At 34.2% G+C, this 19,098-nt stretch overlaps 1 protein-coding gene across 2 annotated transcripts in view; it reads right to left on the reverse strand.

The window, feature by feature from the left end:
- Window positions 1-19,098, reverse strand: part of R3HDM1 (R3H domain containing 1) — a 97,440-nt gene that overhangs the window by 68,662 nt on the left and 9,680 nt on the right. The window contains exons 4-11 of one of the 2 annotated variants that reach the window (XM_012650528.1): window positions 16,590-16,698; window positions 16,401-16,496; window positions 13,885-13,922; window positions 13,751-13,801; window positions 13,418-13,644; window positions 11,067-11,321; window positions 8,129-8,280; window positions 1,169-1,468 (exon numbers count right to left, since the gene is read on the reverse strand). In XM_012650528.1, the coding sequence (XP_012505982.1) occupies window positions 1,169-1,468; window positions 8,129-8,280; window positions 11,067-11,321; window positions 13,418-13,644; window positions 13,751-13,801; window positions 13,885-13,922; window positions 16,401-16,496; window positions 16,590-16,698 (1,228 nt within the window). The remainder of the gene's footprint in view (window positions 1-1,168; window positions 1,469-8,128; window positions 8,281-11,066; window positions 11,322-13,417; window positions 13,645-13,750; window positions 13,802-13,884; window positions 13,923-16,400; window positions 16,497-16,589; window positions 16,699-19,098) is intronic. The other variant, XM_012650529.1, reaches the window with a different exon arrangement.

The following is a 19,098-nucleotide window of genomic DNA, read 5'->3' on the forward strand; positions in this document are numbered from 1 at the left end:
TGACCAATATCCTTCATGAACATAGATGCAAAAATCCTTAACAAGTATCAGCAATACAGCAATATATAAAAAGAATACTGTATCATGACCAAGTAGAGTCTGTTTCAGAAATTAGAAGTTAGTTAAACATTCAAAAGTCAGTCAATACAATTCACCTTATTAATAGAATAAAGGAGAAAAATCACATAACTACCTTAATAGATGCAGAAAAACATTGGGAAAACTTAACACCCAAGCGTGATAAAGAGTCTCAGTATACGAGGAATTGAAGGGAACTTCCTCAACCTGATAGAGGATATACATAAAAACTATGCAAATAACATCACATTTAATGATGAAAGACTGAATATTTCCCCCTGAGAAACGAGGCAAGAATATGTATTTTCAAAACTTCTGTTCAACATTGTATGGGAGATTCTAGCTAGCACAATGAGGCAAGAAACAAAAGGCATACAAATTGGAAAGGATCATGTATATAGAAATAATCTTGAATGTAGAAAATCCTAAGCAGTCCACTAAAAAAACCCTACCAGAATAACCAAATTGAAAAGTCTACAGGTTACAAGATCAATATGCAAAAATCAACTTTATTCCTACATACTAGCAATTAACAAGTAGAAAATAAAATTTAAAAACATTTCTCTTTAGAATAGCATCTAAAAATATTAAATACTTCGGGATATATTTAATAAAATAGGTACAATATCTGTATAATGAAAACTGCAAAATACTGTTGAGAAAAATTAAGAAAGATCTAAGTAAGCGGAACGAGATAATATATTCCTGCATTGAAGGAGCCAATATTGTTAAGATGTTAATTCTCCCCAGACTAATATATTTATTCTTCAAATTCTATCATTTTATTTTTATAGCGTATTTACACCACTTATTGTATTTCTCTTAGGCTAATTAAAAAAATTTATCTCTCAGAGTCAGAAAAAAACTCAAAGGTCACATAGTTTTAATCATACAACTGAAATGTTTTCCTATCATGTGGTTGTCTAGCATGTGCTTGAAAATCTACAGAGGAGGGAAGATAACTAAATGCTTTGTTTATACACTCTCACAAATTCTCTCCATGAAAAATTTAAAAATAACCTCTTTGAGGTTAAAACTGATCTTAAATGATAGGCTCCCACGAGGGAGAAAAGATGAAAAAGTAATGTACCTGTGGTGATGGCTGCTGAATATATCCCTGCTGCTGGAGCACAGGCTGGCTGACAGGATGACCAGAGGCAGAATAGCCAGCAGTAGGGACTGGCTGCCCAGGCGGTAGGGGCGGAGGAGGAGGTGGTGGTGGTGGCGGTGGAGGAGGATGTGGTGGAGGGGCTGCCGTCATGATAAAACCAGATTGCTGTGGAGACTGAAGAACAACAGTGGACTGGAACATGGTGGCGTGAGGGTCAGAACCATCAGCGGATGGCTGGCGGGCAAGACTCATGTGGCTAAACTGAGACCCAAGGTTATCCTGTTAAAAAGGAAAAAAGTTAGAAATCAGTAAGCCTTCTACAATAGGCCAAATTTATCAAAGAAAAATGCTTTATATATTTAAATGAGTGGCTGTAGCATGTATTATGGAAATTATATATATTCACAACAGAAATGATGTAATAGAAGAGCAGCTTCAAGAAAATGATAACTCTAAGGCAGGAATATTACATGTCATTATAAATTATTTATAAAACATATCTAATGGAAATGTATAGCATGCAGAAAAGAGGAGGGTACAAGATATCACATTAAAAAATTAAAAGACATGTATTTAAATAAAGATTAAAGGCACATTAGGACATGGAAGTGAAATTGTACATATTAGCATTTTCTGAAAGAACTTCAAAGACCAAGCAATGAGCAAGGTACTAATTACTCTATATGTGAAACTATCTCCCCTCTTTCTAGAAGTCAAGATTCAGGTTCTGTGCATCTTTGTATCTCTAGCAATCAAAATTACTTGTAGAAATTAAATACATAAAATCCAACCACCTAGTCCTTTCTCTAATCTCAAAAATAATTTGGCCATAAATTCTACTCTTCCCTTGTGTTTTTCAGTCTGTTCCTAAAGTTAGATGTTAGAAAAATATAATCCAAATGTTAGGTTTCCTACTGCTTTTGCTAATTGGTAGCAACTAATGGTGCCCTGCCAAGATAGAGGTTATGATTTATGTGTCATCTGATAAACATTTCTCTGATTCAAAAGCAGAAGGACCAGCTCTTACTGTTATAGAAAATTATCACTAAAATGACAATATGGGGTTAAAATGGAATTCTTCTGTTCCCAAGGAGCCATGAATTGGCAACAAAATATACCACATTTTGTTCAGGTCAACACTCAAAAAAGTGACTTTACAACATTGCGGCAACTGAGTTGTCAGATCAAAGTTGACATGTCTACAGTTTCTAGAGTCTGCTTGTTTTTGTAGAGTATAATAAATTAAGGTTGTGGAAAAGATAAAGGATTGAAAAGGGGGAATCTGAAGATATATGGTTTTATTTTTTCCAAATTGTCACTCTGACACATTCTAGCACTATTAGCCTAATTCAATGGATGGTTTCAAAAAGAAAAAAATGTACCTACTAGCTGTAATTTCAAAGTTATATGGCCAAATGTTTTTAAAAGAGGTACCGTAACTGTATATCACTGTCAGAGTCACACTGGAAAAAAGTCATTTTCTTATTCCAATAAAAATTCCATTTTCCAAAACATTTTTGAAGCTTTTTTTGCTTTTCTTTTCTGTATGTTTTCAATCTTTTTTTTTTTCCTTTCTTTTTGTTATTTTTCCTTTTAACAGCCCTTGGAGAACAATCTTTTCAAGACTGGAATAATTCATTTTTTCAGACTGGAAGTGATTTTTTTTTTTTTTTTTTGAGACAGAGTCTCACTCTGTTGCCTGGGCTATAGTGCCGTGGCATCATCCTAGCTCACAGCAACCTCAAACTCCTGGGCTCAAGCAATCCTTCTGCCTCAGCCTCCCGAGTAGCTGGGAATACAGGCATGCACCACCATGCCCGGCTAATTTTTTCTATATATTTTTAGTTGTCCGATTAATTTCTTTCTATTTTTAGTAGAGACAGGGTCTCACTCTTGCTCAGGCTGATTTTGAACTCCTGACCTTGAGTGACCCACCGTGCCCGGCCTGGAAGTGATTTTGAAAATCATTCAGAGCCAAGGCTCGTAAATAGGTTGCCCCAGCTCAAAAGCAAACAAAAACACCTCTCAAAAAGAAAATGTTTCTAAAAAGTGTTAAGAAAGATTTTCATATATAGCTTATAATCTGACTTGGAAAGCAATTTCAAAATGTGACAGCCATATAGTCTGAAAAATAACAGTATCACTGGGAAAACTATACAGGCTGTTAGAGAAATTCATTTTAAGGAAAGGACACTAACATTTCTTGAATTACTACTTCACGTTAGGCACTATGCAGAAGGTACTTTATATTATTGTCCCATATGCTTAGTAACCATTGAAGGTCAAGCAGTTAAAACATAGCAGAGTGAGTCAGATCTTACTGAGAGTTATAGCTTGGGGCATACTTTGGATTAAAGGAGCTACCATTACTTTACAGACATAGACTAAATATCTAGAGATCTTCTTTGGAAACAGAAGGATGTCCTTTGTAACTGTAAGCTACAATTCATGCTAGTAACTTGTACTGAGTCTACTAGACCTACAGTGCTGGGGTGAGAATAGAAAGCCTAAACCCAGATGAAAGCTACCATCCAAGGACAGCACAGATCCTGCAATGACCTCAAAGAGAAAAATAACTAAAACATCTTAGGACTAGTCAACCTGGAAATTATTTCATTATGAAAAAGCAGAAAAAGATTAGAGCTTAAACAATCACTATAATAAGCCAACATAACTAATTTTTTATGGAAGAGAATAACTTATTTCTAATATGGATTAGAAACAACTTTTTTGGTAGATATGTATCCCTGACTTTAAAAAATCACAAAAGGTCATAAGCATTCATCACACATCCACCCACAGAAACAATGCAGGAGGTGAATAGAGATATAGTACCACGGAGTATTGCTGGGTGGGTGAGACTGGCAGGAGCGGGGATGGGTAAGGGACTGTAGAGTACTGAACAGGCTGTGAAGAGGACTGCAGAGGACGAACAGGCTAAAGAATAACAGGTTGGCAAACAATGTTAATGTCAGAATAAAAACTTAGAAAAATTGCATAAAATGGAAATTTACACTTTTTTTGCAATAGCTTTAATTACATTTAGAAAGTCATTTAAAATACAACAATACAGGAAACAACAAAAACAATACTAAGTGAAGAAATTCTACATAGTAAAACTTTTGAAAACATACATAATAAAAATATTTCTTTATTACAAATGAACTGAAACAGGTAATTTAGGCACTTCAAACCCTACATCTAACGAAGCCCCCCTGGTTAAGTCGGTAAAAGAAAAACTGCTTATCCTTATTCCCTGGTTTTATGAAAGGGCTGCCCTATTTAGCTATATAATATTTAATACTAAATTATAAATGAAAAACATTATTCTTTCTTATTATCAGACTAATAACTTACATAATATCTATGCCAATTACCCTATTTGATAAGGCATGATTAAATACTCTTTTGGGGTCTAAGTCCCAAAATTTTCGCAATTTTATAAAAATGTACTATGGATATTACTAAGAATAACAGCCTAAGGAACAACACACACATACATACAGACACATGCACACACATAAACATACCTCTTTTACATACATAAAAAGAAGATTAAACACTTTCTTGTAACTAAACACATTTTTATTAAGAACGTATATGTTAGCAGCTGAGAAACTAATTACATGAAATCTTTGGCCATTAGTGAAATACTCCTGAGTTTCAAGGAAAAAGTGTCTTTATGTGGGGCATAAAAATTCTTTTTTAAAAAGAGTGCCTGAAGGCCCTCAAAAATAGGTATTTTAAAAATAGAAAAAGTATTAATCCCTTCTCAATCCTGGGAAATATAGCTGGCCATCCATAAACTAACACTGGCACCCAATTTAATCTCCTAATCTTGTATTTTTCTAGTTTATTACAAAAAGGTAATTAGTATCCATATCAGCTTAAAGACTATAGTAATCCACTTTACAAATGGCAATCAGACTAAAGTAAATTAAGTGACCTGTAGACAGCCATGTAAGCAAGCAGATAATGACCACAGGTAATCTTATCTGATGAAAACTCTTACTTTTGGTTAAAATGCATATATATGAATCTCCCTCTGGACAGTATCTCCGAAGAGAATACTTTTATGGGGAAATTCTTATGACAACAAAGATATATAATGATGAGTCACACTTTTACCGCAAAAATCAACACAATAGTTTCTAAAAAAACTGAAGGCCTAGATTAGCTTAGAAGCCAGAAAAAAAAAAATCTAAAATTACGGTAAACACTAAAAAAAGTAAAAGCTAAAAGATCTATATAGTCGTCTCTGGTCCCTGACAAACTTTTTGACTAGAAACAAGCAAGCTTCCTAATGGATGATGGCACATATTACACTAAATGTGGTGTAGCAGCTTTAGAACTTCCAAGAACAGGCTATTTGATGTGTTATTAAGTGAGATAACCATTAAGACATAACTTTCTTCCAGACAACCTGACCTCCTATATAAATGTCAGATGAAACAAAAGTTTTAGCCTACTAGGAGATAAAAGAAAGAGGACTATGACTACCAAGAGTATGAATTAATGTCTCCCAGAGCATCAAAGAGTAATGAGAAAACTGAAAAGACTGACTGCTCAAACTAAATTTCTGACACCACTTAGAAAAGAAAAAGCCTTAGCACTTCCTTTTCCTACTTGAATTGCAATGGGCTGCAAAAGAACATCCACCTAAAGTAATTGGTTCTATATTGTATGTTCAAGAAACGTAGGCTATCTGAAGGTTTTGGAAATCAGAGCCTTCATTATCCTGTTTGGTTATTTGAAATCCCATGGATGAATTATCTCAGCGTGTGTAAAAGACAGTTATTGAGCACCATTTGTTCTTTGAGTCTCTGTTTCTAGGTTTCATGAAAAATTACCTAAAACATTTGAAGCAATGCTAGAAAAATCAGTCATGGAGTTTCATGCATATGTCAAGACTTCAAATTAGTGCTCACTAAAGTATCTGTTTCTAATCTAGGCTGCCTATACCTTCATTTAGAATTGTCTCATAATTAAATCAAAGTTATTTCTGAGATAATAATCTGAAATACATATTCAGAAATAAATCCTTAGAATTTTTTGAAGCTGCCAGATTAATATTATTTCCACTGAATTAAATAGAAATGAAACCAAATGAAAATCAGTCTTATGAAGCTCCTGGTGAAATACATAGCACTGCAAAGACAACTATATGACAGCAAAATAAAGAGTAAACTTTTGGCCAGGCACGGTGGCTCACGCTTGTAATCCTAGCACTTTGGGAGGCTGAAGTGGGAGGATCATCTGAGGCCAGTAGTTTAAGAACAGCCTGGGCAACACAGTGAAACCTCGTCTCTACAAAAAATAAAAAAATTAGCCTGGCATGGTAGAACCGCTTGTAGTCCTAGCTACTCAGGAGGCTGAGCCAGGAGGATCACTTGAGCCCAGTAGTTTGATGTTGCAGTGAGCTCTGATCATGCCACTGCACTCTAGCCCAGGCGACAGAGGGAGACCCTGTCTCAAGAAAAAAAAAAAAAAGAGGAAACTCTTTTGGACAAAGTTGAATGAAGCCAAGGCAGAGAAGGCCAGAGAAGGAGTTTTATGTAGTCTTAGTGCATATAACCAAATGGGGTTGGGAAGGGGATATGGGAGTCTTTGGAAATAGTTTTAGGCAATCTCTTCTACATATGTGAACTCATTTGTATGATCTTAGAAGTGTACCAAAACTTATCTGTGCTTCTACTTTCAAAAAAACTGCCTCGCCCAGTATTAACAGTCTTAATTGTCAGAGGTACAATTATTTTCATGACTTTCACATTATTGGATAACATAATTAAACTGCTCATATGTCCTTCAACCCTGCAATACAAATGATATCATTTGCGAGCCAAACTAATGAAATTTCTCCAGTTCAAGTTTATCATTATAATTCTTTTATAAGTAATTACTCTGTATGTTCTTACCAGTAGAATATTTAGATAGTCTTGCAGAGAAAAAGAGTGGTAACTAACTATATAAACTGTCTTTGACATGTTATACAATCTTTAAAAATTAGAATAAAGGTAAGAGTTTTTTACACTGGTATGACCCAGTTCTCCAAAGATGGATAACACATCTTGAGGGGAAAAAGACTAAATGTGAAGATGTATGTGTAAACTCTAAACATTCATACAAACTCAGTATATTATTAAGAGTACTTTTGGGAATTCTAACTAATAGAATTTCTTTGTCCCTCTCTCGCTCCTCGTAATGTAGGTGGAATGAATAGAGAGTACCTTGCAGAACATAAGTAACCCAGCTCAGTTTCTTCTAACTGCTTAATCTGTTGAATCTTTTTTTTTTATTTTTGAGACAGAGTCTCGCCTTCACCCAGGCTAGAGTGTCATTGTGTCAGCCTAGCTCACGGCAACCTCAAACTCCTGGGCTCAAGTGATTCTCCTGCCTCAGCCTCCCAAGTAGTTGGGACTACAGATGCACACCACCACATTCAGTTAATTTTTTCTATTTTTGGTAGAGACGGGGTCTCGCTCTTGCTCAGGCTGGTCTTGAACTCCTGACCTCAAGTGATCCTCTCAGCTCAGCCTCCCAGAGTGCTAGGATTATAGGTGTGAGCCACTGTGCCTGGCCAATCTGTTGAATCTTAGAACTGACTTTGCTCACTAGGCCAATGAACAATCTTATTAGTTTTGTTTTTATTTCTCCTCTTGTCCATTTCTTGCTGTTGTGAAGTAGGAATAAAATACTCACCAGAAAGGCTCACAACATTAAAAAAATTCCCCTTTCCAATATACAGTCAGTATTTATTAGATGAAAAGCTCTTGAAATTAACCCTCTCTTCCTATGAGTAGTGAGTGGAACATTGCTGGTGGCAGAAACTAAAGTTATAAGAGATACTTACTTGGGCTAACTCAATTATAATTAGTGAATTTAGTCCCAAATATGTAAAGGCAGTAAACTTTAGCATTATGTAATCATGGATATGTGCACCTGTGAGAAAATGTGATTAGCTGCTGGTTGTTGAGGTGGTGGGGGTGGCAGAGGTGGCTGTGGAGGTCCAGGCACTTGGGGTCTAATTGGTTGTTGAGTCATAGGAGGATTGTACACAACTGGACTCCCATCTGGGTTTATGAAGGGCTGACCTGAAAAATTTAAAGAGGAAGGAAAAAAACAATTTACAATAGAGACTGAAAACAAGTCATACTACTAACAATTTACAAAACATGTCCACGCCCTTATCCACAATTCCAAAACCTCAATTTTTTGAAAACCAAAAGATTTTCTTAGTTTGGGAAGCAGGCTTATCTGATATGAGACTATCAGTAATCTTTATTTTTTTCACTTAAACATTCAAATGTTTCAATGAAGTGTTTACATGGGGTGCTGCCTCAGGCCCTACTGAGATTATTATAATATGTAGTATTTTCTGAAAAACTCTGAATTATGAGACACATTTTGCCCATGGAATTCAGTTATAGGATTGTGGTCCTATAGGTCTGTAACAAAATTTATATTAGTTTAAAGAAAAAAATGTTTGACTTCAGGATACTGGAAAGTTACTCATTAGTTTTTATTAGAGGGAGGGAAATACCTGATTTTTAGGCCACATTGCATGTATTTCACTAATAAAACTAAAACTGAATGAAAACTGAAGTGACTGACAGCTTCAAACTTCAAATTGTGAACTTGATGGCATTGTCCTTATTTTATAACTTCTAATTTGTTAAAAGCTGTAATTTCTTTTTAATTCTAAATAATTTTCTACAATATCTTTTTTCTAAATTCCAGTAAGCTTTATTCACTAGTAAGAGATAAAAACATACAGAACTTTAGCATTGATTTTGAGGCTTTATCCTTATTCCTCACTAATTATTGAAGGGGAAAAAATGGGTATTTCATGCAACTAAGAAAAATAAATATTACTTTCTCTCTCTACAGATATATTCTAAACAACTTACTCTTATTATAAGTAACATTTTTATTGTAGAATAATAATCAACAAATAGAAATTAAAAAGAAAATAAACCCCCCATAATCTTACAGTTAACATTTTGGATACCTTCTTCCAGATATCTTTTCAATGAAGGTGTAAACAGATTCAAAGAATATTATTTTTCCTTACTATACACTGGATTATTAAAAAAGAAAGGACTACATGAAATAAACTGTTCTTTGACTTTTGATATCCACTTAATAAGAGTGAGAAAAACTGAGAAACACAGGAAAATGACTGAAAAATAGTTTCTTAAACGGCCTTCAAAACATCCTTTCTTCCATGGTAAACGCTTCCCATTTTTTTTATGGGGGAAATTTGTGATATATAATAAAATACTATTTGGGAGGAAGACCATACTATCTATAGCTATCAAGCAGAAAAAGTCTTCCGAAGTAAAATTATTTTGATCAGTTAGCATCCTGATCCTTTATGTGATGGTTATAGATAACTAAAAACAAGTTATGCTGAGTATTTGTTAATTGTTAAATAATTTAGAAAAAAATGGTACAGCAAATGTGGGTGAAGGCAGGGTCAAAAGTAATTTAAGGACTGTCTGAAAAAAGCTGGATGTGTTTTAACACTGTTCTCAAAAACCAAAGACATGCCCTTTGGATCCATTTAAAATTAAGCATACAATTCAATTTCAGGTTGATCAATTTCTCATTCTCTCACTTTGTAAGCAATTGAATCTTTCTTGTTACCAAAACCATATTAACCAATGTGTTTTAAATGAAAAATCATAGGAAACAGTAAAATATTAAACCATTTTATATAATGCTCCAGAACAGGAAGTTTAAGTAATACAAATACCTGAAGGATAAGAAGATAATTATTAAGCAAAAATGGAATTTAATTTCTGAAAAATCAGTTATTTATGCTAATTCAATTCTTATACTAAAAACAAATGTTTGAATACTTCATCTTAAAAAGAAATGTGAAGAAAACCTGAAAGTAATGAGTTCCAAATCATGGTTTTGTCTACTACAAACAAAAGGACGAGGGATATTCAGAAGCTTGATACTTTCACCTGTATCTGCCTTCCCCAATTACTCCCATTATGATGGGACCCCACTGGCTAAGTCTTTGAGTTTTAAAGTAAAGTTATTAAAAGATCAAAGATTATTTTCATTATTTTGCCAAATGATTGGGCTATGTTACTCTGAATAGAAACCAAGACTTGTGATCTTTTAAAAGATCATATTTTCTCTATATAAATCATTTTTGTCAAACTATATAGTGAAATATATTATAACTGCAGTTTCTTTACCTCTCTTGAGGTTTAGTTTCCATATCTGTAAATAAGGATTTCACCTACCTGAGTTGTTATAAAGATTATAAATAAACTATTGAAAGTACCTAACACAGTATATGGTACAACTAAATGTTTAATAAATATAAATTATTATTAGCTAACAACAAAGAATATGTATTATCAATATTAAGTCATAATGATTACCCATTTTCTTTTATTAATAATACGTCTTTAGCTTTTCCTCAGTAGAAAGCAAACAACACATCCTGAAGGGCAACTAATTATAGGTTTTTGCTACTTTATTATATAATGAAGAAGAGCTGCTTACTTGGTCCTTCTTCATAAAATGCATATTATTTTCCTCAGGATAAAACTGTTATATCAAATAAAGCTCTTTCAAAGGTGGTTGTCTCATTTCTAGGAAACGAATTGGTCTCCAATTATAGTTAGGCTATTATTTGGCCTGGAAGATGTCATAGATGTCACTAGGGAAAACATGCTTTCTGATATAAATATGTCTGTTAACATCTTCTAGCATAAGTGTTTTTATTAAAGTTCTCGGGAAAATGCTAACTGTTCATGAAAAATAAAAAGCTGACTGCACATATACAGAAAATACATTTAATAAGTATCCTTTAATTTTCAGATAATTCCTGAAACAACTTTTTCTGGATACCAACCTGTTTGTGGGTTGATCAGAATACTGCCAGGTGGTATGCCTGCCGCTTCCAAGGGAAGCAAAAAGAAGCTAGTGCTAGGAGATGCGACTTGCCCATTTAGGCCACCATCAAAGGAAAGAGAACTATGAGTGCTGACAGTTGGATAGACGACAGGTGCGCCATGAGAAGACTGGCTGAGAGCTGTACCTGGAAGAGGCTGCTGGATGTGAGAAAGAGAGCCTGTAGATGACCCTACACTACCAGAAGACTCAGAACCTAGAAGAGGAGTAATGAAAAATATGGATTTTTTAAACCTCATATAAAAACACAGGTTTTAAAAATGTAACAATAAAATTCACATTGCATAACATGCAGTTACCACATAAAAGCATCGGCTATTTTTGATTTACTGTCCAATTTTGCTTACCCTCCCCATCATGAACAAGTTTAATACAGCAAACTGATCACATAAGTTGTCAGAGAAGTCATAGCCAAAGCATGCAACTTAAGCAAGTTTATAATAACACCAGCCACAGACAGTCACAAAAAGCACATTACCCACATTCCCAAAAGGACAAAGTTATGTACATTTTACCTTTTAGATTAACACCTAGGAATATACAGATTACATTTTTCCCCCAGGAAAAAGAACTTAGCACAGCGAAATGCCCAAAACCTCTTATATCAGAAACCCCTTATCTATAAGAACACAGAAAGATTAAGAGTAGTGTAGGAAATAACAGAAATGATAAATTCTGTATTAAAAGAAATAATTACCAAGTTTCATTGTAGAATTTCATTTCTTAGTTTACAATCATAGCATCTTTCTATAAAGCATCAACTTTCAGTTTTCTATCTTATCAAGGGACAGAGACAACATGAAAAATATTCCAAGTACTTATATTAGCATCTGCTTAAAATTTATTTCTCACTGTACTTAATAAACTAATTTGATAATTGATTTTTAACTCCTTTCACACCTGCAATCTATTTCATTTTCTATTACACAGTGACCAAAATGTTATTCAGTTTCAGCATAACAGCTAAAAAAGGTGGCCAATGAGACAACGAAAGAAGGGGAAAAGATCTGGATAATATATATAGTTAATTAGGTTTTGAATAAGGGAGTTGATGCTGGGATGGAGAATTAACTTTAAGTGAATGAAATAAACAACTATGATACACTATACATTGCCTTCTGAAAGACAGCTTCTATTTTAAGTTGTGCCAACTCACTCTTGACAAGAACTGTACCAATTTATCCTAGGAATTTAAAAAAATCGTTTTTTACTTATTAAAAGAAGAATTAAATAACATTTCATCTCTCAAGATAATACAGATTATAAATAGTACATGCTCTTCAAATGTTTTAATTTGGCAATGTATCTAAATGGCTTTCTCATGATATATGAGTAGTTTTTTCTGTTATGATGACACAGTGACCATTTTTCATCTGCATATTTGGTACATATGCAGATTTCTTATATTCCTAAAAGTTACCTACCTATAGTATTATCCTAACATAAACACTAAGACAATTTTGATATAACCATGTTGTACATTAAAAAGGTGGCAACTATAATTCACAAGCCTTAACAATTTAAATCATTGATTCTAGTTAGGTATTAAAAAATACTGTTACCTTCAAACATACCCTTCAATTCTTATCTGCACAATACCGTATGTCTAGGGTAACCCCAATAGCTAGGGAGAAACAACTGTTTCTGACTTTTCATGCTTATTTTGGGATAAAAACAAACATCTATAAGTCCTAAAAGACACATAGCTTCTTTAGTATTGAAGGCAGTTAGTGAAAATGAAAAGAGAAAATGTTATGAGCCAATGTACTCTAAAAGAAAGCAGTTTAGGAGAATGAGGAGATTATGGAAATTTCCCATCATTTATAATAGTTATATCATATTGATTTTCTTTGGTTTTTAAATTCCTCAAAAAACTCTCAGCCATTTTTTTTGGAATGTCAAATGAAGGACTTTATCATGAAAAATGCAATCAATGTTAAATAATCCTAGGTGAGAAACCACACCTTACAACTATAAATAAGCAATGAAGAATTTCCAATCACGTATTAGGCATTCAAACAAGAGAGGACATTTGACCGAACCTACCCATTTATATCACCACAGACAAGAATTGTTATTTTAATTGATGTTTGTAAACCTATCTCCAGGACAGAAAGTGAATCCTAATGTCAGTAAACATATTACTCCTTAACTACTTTGGAGGTTGTCAATGAACTGTTGGTAGTGATTTTACATTTTAGGGTAATTAGAAGCCACGTGATAAATACAGAGCAAAGACAACACTAGGAAAACTAATGTCTTGACTGCACAGGTTTAGGTAGATTTTTATACCTGTTTTTGAAAGCCTGCCTATGCTTTTGCTGCTTCCAGAACTATCACCTCTTGTCAGGACCGAGATTCCACTGAAGCTGCTGGCTTTGGTTACGGCAGGTTTCAGGTTTCGGAGAGAGCTGTCTGAATCTGTGCTGCTCCAGGGTCGTGGTTCTGAATACTTCAACTCATTCTCAGTGCTGCTTTGATGGCTATTTGTTGATCTTCCTGAAGCATCTTTATTAACTCTGTAATTTAGAAGTAGAACTTTGAAAAGCTAATAGGGGGGAAAAAAAGAATAAAGAAAAAGTGCTTTAATTTTTCAACACTGTATTGAAAACATGCTTCTAATACCTGAATATCTGGCGCCTCTGCTGGGTACTACTAGCATCCTCATCTTGGAGTCTGTTGGCATTTTAATAAGATATTTTAATTTTTATTAGCACTGGTCAGACAGTTACCAAAACAGATTTTAAAAATTCCCTCACCTTTTGTCAATAATATAATTCTCTTGGGAACACAGGGACTAGAAAGAAAGAACAGATACATAAAGTTGAGCTTTTGTCAAATACATAATGCTATCTGTAAACCAATGATGACAACAATATGAGTAATAATGTTTAAAAAGTCCAAAATGTTGATAAGGGTACACAAATAAGTGAAAATGGAATTTCTTTCTGCCTTGGAGACACTATGCTTACTTATAACAGATAAATCTTGAAGCCATTCATTTTGTGGTCCAAATTAATTTGAAATTCAAATATTCAATTCCAAACAAGTGAACCCATTTTCATTGTCACATGTTCAAGGTATATGCCAGTCTGCAGATTCCACATCATTCACTTAATATCTGATCACCAGTGCTGTGGAAATAGCAGTGAATAAGCAGCTGTGCCTTAATGGAACTTATAGTAAAACTCCTCTAGCACTATTAACCTAGGTCAGGCAATGATCTTTTTGTTTGTATTATTATAACAGTCTTCTAACTAGTTTTCCAGCTAGCAATTTTTGCCTTTTTCATCCATTTTATACAACAGAAGCTACAGCAATGTCTCCTAAAATGTCGATCTGATCATACTTCTTCCCTCTTGAATGGCTCCCAGATGTTTTAGCACAGGGGTCATCAAACTACAGCCAGCTACCTGTTTCTACAAATAAAGTTTTACTGGAACACAGCTATGACCACTCATTTATGAATTGTCTATGGCTGCTTTCACACTAAAAGATCAGATTTGAGTAACTGTAATGAAAATAAAGACTATATGGCTCAAAAAACCTAAAATATTTATTATCTGGCCCTTTATAGAAAAAAATGTGTTGACCAAAAAAATGCCAAAAGTCCAAAAGAGCCAAAAGTCTAACCACCTTAACAAACTTTCAGGGCCAAGTCACCTGTTTCCTGATTATTTTTCCAATCTAAACTTTTGTCACTCCTGCACCACCTAGGCTGTAATCTAACTACTCTGAACCTTGAGTCCCTCACATGTGTCAAGTTATCCCTTACCTCTGGGGCTCTGCAAATACTGACCCTCTACTTAGAACTCTTCACTCCGGTAGGTCTCCTCTTGGAAGCTAACTCTCTTCATCCCGTACCCAGTTCTAATTTGTGGTGCTTTTCTGCCATGTCCCATGGGTTTGTGGTGCTTTTCTGCTGTGTCTCCTAATATACCTTCATGTCTCTATATAAAATATATACCATACGTCATTACTGGACAACTTACCAAGGGCAGAGACCTCATCTATCTAAACTAGACAAACAGAAGTAAATCTAGTACTTCAGCAGACCTGGGCTGAAATCCCAGCACTGCTATTTTCTAGCTGTGTGATCTTTGGCTATTTTATTTTACTTAGCCTCCTGAAATCTCAGTTTCCTCATCTGTAAAATAAAAACAATGATAGTATCTACCGTACAGTGTTGTTTTGGGGATAAATTATTGTATCTGTCCATAGATATGTTAGCACAGCACTTACCAAAGATGCTCAATAAGAGTTGTTGAATGAATGCTATAAATTATTAACTGATGGTCTGGATTTTAATGTTATTTAATCTGCTTTGTAACACAGAGGAAATTTCTATCTGTGGCAGTGTTAATACACATTAAATACATTCATATATTCTTGAATGGTACATAGTACTGCAAAGAATAGATGCTAAACAAATGTTGGTAAAACCAAACTGACTCCCTTCTGGTATATATTCATAATATATTAACCATTTAGAAGACCTCTCGCATATAATCACTTGTAAAGTAGAAAAGAAATATTAATCTAAAAAATCAATTAGCTTTATTTTAAAAGAAACAAGTTATTTGTTAAGGAAAGTCCACTAACAAGTAGGATTTAGAGATATGATTTTGTAGATAGTAGACCAATGTTCTAAAAAATCTCAAGTCTATTAGAAGTATGAAAAAGAATGAAAAACACACAAACTATATGCTCAGTCCAATAATCTTCAATAACTCTTATGGTACATTTGCTTCCAACTTTTGTAAAATTTTATGTAACTGTTGCAATATAGTATTTTATAAACTATTAAATTATTAACACAAATAAGACAGGTCTCATTATTTCTAAAAGATGACCTTATATGTAACAAATACGATTAAAAATAAATGTGATCAGGCCAGGCACAGTGGCTCATGCCTGTAATCCTAGCACTTTGGGAGGCCAAGGCGGGAGGATCACTTGAGGCCAGGAGTTCGAGACCAGCCTGAGCAAGAGCGAGACCCGTCTCCACAAAAAAATAGAAAAATTACCCAGGCATGGTGGCACGAGCCTGTAGTCCCAGGTACTCGGGAGGCTGAGACAGGAGAACTGCTTGAGCCCAGGAGTTCAAGGTTGCAATGAGCTATAATGAGGCCACCCATTTCAGCCTGGGTGACAGAGCAAAACTGTGTCTCAATTAAAAAAAAAAAGTGATCAATAAATTATAGGGGGAATGAGACCCTCCAATGCAATTAGAATATATTCTAACATAAAAACCTAAATATAGGTTAGTACATACATCTTGGGAAAATATTCGGTCTCTAGCTCTCTGGTACTCTTCTTCTCTTTCTTCTATAGATTTGCTTCTTCTGTCATCTTTCAAACGTATTCTCATCTAAAGAAAAGAGAATAATTAATTATTAGGAAAATGAACTACTGGTATATAAGTCTTGCACCTGTAAAAATGCTATTAATTGTTCCAGATTACCTGGGTGTCATCTTTGTCAAAGCTAGAGTTATCTCTCTTGAGGATATACCGTTTCTGAAAGTCTTCACCTTTATCATCCTTAATATGTTCATTAAATTTCTGATCAGGTCTAAAAAAAACACAAAACAAAGGAACAAAAAAAAGGTAGCGTACAATGTTTACAAAAAAGTCAAACATAACATTTTATGAAAGTAGTAAGCAATAAAAGTTACCACTTATTAGTGACATTCATAGATAACTTATGTTATCTCATTTAGTCCTCACAATAATCTCATGAGAAAATACTAACTATCCCATGTTATGGTTGAGAGGCCAAATCAAATACAGCATGGGTTCTGGAGTCAGACTGCCTGGGTTCAAATATTAAGCTTTACCACTCTAGTTGTTCTATGACTTGCACAAGTCACTTGCCCTTTCTATTTCCCAGTTTCCTCACTTGTAAAATGGGACTTATACAGGGTACCTACTTCATAGGGTTGCTCTGAAGATGAAAAGTATTAATAATACATGAACAACAACACATAAAACAATAAACACTCAGAAGTTTGTTGTCATTATAAACATTAGTGAGAAAACTGAGGTTCAAATGGCTTAAGCAACTGTGCGAGGTCAAAGGGCAAGCACATCACTGAGCCATAGCTGGAGCCCAGGTCAGTCAGACCCAAAGCCTATACTTTCTTTTTGCAATGCATCCTCTTACTCTATGAAAAAATTCTGGGACAAAGAAGAAAGTACAGCACTGTATCTCATATCACTCCTACCATTCCTAGTTTGGTGTCATACAAAATGAAAATAATCAAATATTTTGTGGTTGAATTAACTAAAAACTTAGTGACTACTTCAAAATGCATTCAAGTTACCAAGAATTCTTAATTACAGCAGGGCACAGCTTTGTTTTACTTTAACTGAAACAGGTTAGAAAAGAGAAGTTCTTTTTTGAAGGTTAACGTTATAACCTGGAATAATGAATAAGAAATCTCAGCAATACATTTTATAGTGGATTGGTCTTTTCTCTGTGGAAATGTGGCAAGTTCCACTGAGATCTAGAGGACAGACACAAGGTTGTGCCTTGGAAAATTACAATGAGATAAAATTTCACCTCCCAAAATACACTCTCGGCTTCAGCAAATTAATTCAATCAACATTATCATGACTTAATATCACTGTGTTACAAAATTAGAATTACTCTTTTGAAATATATGGTATACAAAAACATATTTAATGGCTATAAAGAAAATCTAATTGAACTCCTAAGTATTACTTTTTTACATATAGTTCAAATATCTATTACATAGTTACATAATATATGTGAATACCCTAAGTAAATTTCTAATCCAAATAAACCTGAGTAATGACATTTTCAGCAAACTTCATTATATACAGGACCAAGTAACACTTTGGGATATTTGTTTTAACCTGGTAAATTTTTAATAAAGTACTGTAAAAGCCTCCTGTCAAATTATGCAAAAGAAGATTTAAAAATGAGAATCATCTAAATTAAAGAAATCTCTCATAAAATAGATTAGTGAAACAGAGAACAGATATCCACATAAAGCTATATATATAATTAAAGAAGAAGGAATATAAAAGAGTAAAAACAGCTTTGTGACCAAAATAATAAGAAAAAGATTGCTTTCGTCAGGGGTTTGAAAGATTCTCTATTTAGTTCTGACAATGTTATTTTTGTTACATGACTGCCCCCCACTTACTTATATCATCTATTTTTGTAGCTGTTCAAAGTCACATTTTTTTATTCAAGGAGTTTGTACTTGAGTGAGAGCTTGCTTGCTATTCCAAAGTGAACTATAAAAAGTTTAACCAAGAGCCTGGCAACTTTTCTAAGAGCAGCTGGATTCCCACACCAAATAGCACTGGCAGGCATTTCAGCTAACCTTAAGACTGTCTTACCTCTTTCTTTTATAGATGCCTGAATTTACTGCCCTGCAATCGCCAACTTCCCGCTCCATTGAGACACCCCAGTGGACACCGGGTTGTTGACATCCACAACACCACTGGTTCAAGGCTGGAGCGGGTAATCTCCCTATGAGGAAAAGGTAAGTTTGTTTTTATTCAATGTGGAGCAGATCTCTAAGGTTTTCTGATTTGCAACCTTCTTCATATCCCAGAAGATATAAAATAAGAATACAGTGTAACTTCAATGATCTGAAATGTCTAGTAATAATTACATTATTGACCCATACTTCTTTAAGTACATTATGAACATTTCTGTTTAGCCTAATTTTTGATTACCATAACGAAGAGAACCCTAAAGCTTTGTGACATTATTCAGAAAATTCAAATAACTGAGGTTACACTGTATTGAAAACCTTAGAGAGTCACCAGTCAAAATGTTAGTCAAAATGCCTGCTAATGTACATGTTCTTGGGTATCCAGCAGCTCTGAGTAATGTTGAAAGGTACTGGTTAAATGAATTACAGTTCTATTCACCTATAGTTCAGATCATACCTTAATGGTCACTATCCTACTTCAGCCATGGGATATAACTAAT

The sequence above is a fragment of the Propithecus coquereli genome, unplaced genomic scaffold (genome assembly GCF_000956105.1).
Source record: "Propithecus coquereli isolate 6110/MARCELLA unplaced genomic scaffold, Pcoq_1.0 Scaffold33, whole genome shotgun sequence".
Taxonomy (NCBI): domain Eukaryota; kingdom Metazoa; phylum Chordata; class Mammalia; order Primates; family Indriidae; genus Propithecus; species Propithecus coquereli.